Consider the following 3522-nt stretch of genomic DNA (forward strand, 5'->3'; position numbering starts at 1 on the left):
AATGATGAGGTAACAGAAATTACTGTAAATGGTGCCATATGCATTGCAAGACAAAACTGTTTTCTAGTGTGAACTGACATCTACTGAAGTTTTACTTTTGGACAGATGCTTTCCCATAATTAGACATATTTATTAATTCATAATCTCTGATGATTACATATGGGTTTACTTACCACAAAAGGATTTCCCAATGTTACATTCATGGGATTTGTCTCAATAAACACTCTTTAGATATATAATGTCCTAAAATATTTTCACCAAGGCTGATACGGTTTACTTACCACATAAGGATTTCCCAATTTGTTACATTCATGGGATTTGTCTCAATAAATACTCTTTAGCTATATAATGTCCTAAAATATTTTCACCAAGGCTGATTGTATCTGAGTTATTTTGTAATTTCTTATCAAGAGATAATGACATAATTGATCAGTAAACACAGTACCAGGTTCATTGCATTAAGTCATTTTCATTGCATACTATCTTCTTGAGGGCCTAGAACTCAAAAAGGGATTTCCCCAAAGCAGCTATCTGTAAATTCTCTTGTTTAACAAGGATTGACAAGTGGGCAAAATCTTTCCCATAATTGCTGCACCCATTCGACTTCTCTCCTCATTGAGTCCTGAATTTGTCACGAAGGCTTCCCTACATTCATGACATTCACAGGGTTTCTCTTCATGGTGAAGCCTTTTCCACATACACTACAAAGGGTTTCTCTCCTGTATGTTTTCGCTGATGTCTGATTAGATTAAACTTCTCTGTGAAGCCCTTCCCACATTCACTACATATATAAGGTTTCTCTCCTGTATGAATCCGTTGGTGTGCAATCAGCTTGCTTTTTGCTGGGAAGCCTTTTCCACAGACACTGCACAAGTAGGGTTTCTCTCCCGTGTGAATTCCCTGATGTACAATCAGACGGCTCTTCACGGCAAAGCCTTTCCCACATTCACTGCACATATACGGTTTCTCTGAAGTGTGACTTAGCTGATGTACAGTGAGATTAGTCTTCATGGTAAAGCCCTTTCCACATTCACTACAAACATATGGTTTCTCTGTGGTATGTGTCCGCAGGTGTCTGATGAGATGACTGTGCGCTTTGAAACCTTTTCCACATTCACTGCATACGTAAGGTCTCTCTCCCGTATGAGTTCGTTGATGTAAGATGAGCTGCATCTTTCCTGGAAAGCCTTTTCCACATTCACTGCATACATAGGGTTTCTCTCCTGTGTGAGTTCGCTGATGTACAATCAGATAACTCTTCCCAGTGAAGCCTTTCCCACATTGATTGCAAATAAACGGTTTCTCTAAAGTATGAGTTCGCTGATGGACAGTGAGATTACTCTTTATGGTGAAGCCTTTTCCACATACACTACACACATATTGCTTCTCCCCTGTATGTGTTCGCTGATGTTTGATGAGAAGACTCTTCCTGGTGAAGCCCTTTCCACACTCATTACATATGTAGGGTTTCTCTCCTGTATGAGTTCGCTGATGTGTGGTAACCCTGTATGAGTTTGCTGATGATAAATGAGCTGCCACTTTTTTAGGAACACTTTCCCACATTCACTACAGGTATATGGTTTCTCCCCCAGGTGAGTTTTCTGATGTATACTGAACTGTGATTTATTGAGGAAGGTTTTGTCACATTCAGTGCATTTATATTGTTTCAGTCTTGTATGAATTTTCTGATGTTTAGTGAGCTTGGATTTTCTGGCAAAGGCCTTCCCACACAGACTGCACCCATAAGGTTTCTCCCTAGTATGAACTCTCTGGTGATCAGTGAGCTGAGACCTCTTCATGAAGGCGTTCCCACACTCAGTGCACACATGGGGTTTCTCTATGTGGTGACGTCTCTGTTGCTTAGTAACAGGTGAATCATTAGTGCTGTTTTTCATACTGACAGGAAATTTCATTTCAGTTTGTTCATTGTTAGCATGTAGAATGCATGTCCCATTGCCATTCAACTCAACAGAGTTAGTTAAGTGACAGCTTCTGTTTTGGTTGTCAAAATGTAAATTGGATTTTAAAGGTTTTTCACGAATGTCAAACATACCATGATTTTGCTTTAATAGGAAATGACCTTCACTCTGATGAAAAATATTTGCAAACATATTATATTCACGGCATACTTCTAGATTCTTCTGAAGGCTTCGACTTTGCAAGTGACAATTCTGAGGATCAGCGACTTTCTTGAATTCTGGGAAAGAAGAGAACAGTAAATCATTCTGTAATCTCTCATAATCTTTGTTTGAAATAAAGCTGTTCTTGCCTGGCCGGTGTGAATCAGTGGTTGAGCATTGACCTATGAACTAGGAGGTCATGGTTTGTTTCTGGTCAGGTCACATGCCCTGGTTGCAGGCTTGATCCCCAGGGGGGGCACCCAGCAGGCAGCCAATCAATGATTCTCTCTCATCATTGATGTTTTTTTATCTATCTCTCCCTCTCCCTTCCTTTCAGAAATCAATAAAAGAATTTTTTTAAAGAAGAAATAAAACTGTTCTTACAAAATGTCTTCATGCCCTGACCGGTTTGGCTCAATGGATAGAGCAATGACCTGCAGACTCAAGGGTCCCGGGTTTGATTCCGGTCAAGGGCATGTACCTTGGTTGCGGGCACATCCCCAGTGGGGGGTGTGCAAGAGGCAGCTGATAGGTGTTTCTCTCTCATCGATGTTTCTAACTCTCTATTCCTCTCCCTTCCTCTCTGTAAAAAATCAATAAAATATATATTAAAAAAAAACACAAAAAAACAAAATGTCTTCATGTGCAGTAACTATTTTAAAAATATATTTATTGATTTTTTTAAACATTTTGTTTTAAATCTTCTCCTGAGGATATATATTATTATTATTGATTTGAGAGAGAGAGGAAGGAGAGAAACATTGATATGAGAAACATCTATAAGTTGCCTCTCATACATGCCCTGACCAGGAATAGAACCTGCAACCAAGGCATGTGCCCTGACCAGGAATTGAACACACAACATTTTGGTGTAAGGACGACAGTCCAACCAAGTGAGCCTCCTGGCCAGGACTATTGATTTTTTTCTTTTAGAGAGGAAGGGAGAGAGGGCAAGAGCAAGAGCGAAAGTGAGGGGGAGAGGGGGAGAGGGAGAGGGAGGGAGAGAGATAGAGAGAGAGAGAGAGAGAGAGAGAGAGAGAGAGATCGGTTGCCTCCTGTACACACCCTGACCAGGGACTAAACCTGCAAATTAGGTATGTGCCCTGACCGAGAATAGAACCAGTGACCCTTGGGTGTAGGGGATGACACTCCAACCAACTGAGCCACAGCACCCATTGCTGAAGTAACTATTTAGTGTCAATTCTAAGTTTTGTAGAATAAGAGATATATTTTGTCTTCGTCCACAGTTCTTGACACTGAGTTTGTCAAACCTTTGTAATTTTTATAAAAATTTATTTTTTTAAAAAATTACTTATTTAAACACCAGTCCCTCCTCTTCTCGCCCACTTGAACCATCATGCTCGTGTAAAGGCCAGAAGTATGAAAAAGAATGGCAAGTACA

The 3522-nt window shown here is 40.1% G+C and overlaps 1 protein-coding gene across 1 annotated transcript in view; it reads right to left on the reverse strand.

Moving 5' to 3' along the window:
• Positions 1-270: 270 nt before the first annotated feature.
• LOC102766286 (zinc finger protein 432) overlaps positions 271-3522 on the reverse strand; it is a 14965-nt gene continuing 11713 nt past the window's right edge. The window contains 3 exon segments of the mRNA XM_015569919.1: positions 271-708; positions 711-1504; positions 1618-2197. Of these exon segments, the coding sequence (XP_015425405.1) occupies positions 632-708; positions 711-1504; positions 1618-2197 (1451 nt within the window). The 3' untranslated portion in view covers positions 271-631.

This window comes from Myotis davidii, unplaced genomic scaffold, assembly GCF_000327345.1.
Source record: "Myotis davidii unplaced genomic scaffold, ASM32734v1 scaffold1786, whole genome shotgun sequence".
Taxonomy (NCBI): Eukaryota; Metazoa; Chordata; class Mammalia; order Chiroptera; family Vespertilionidae; genus Myotis; species Myotis davidii.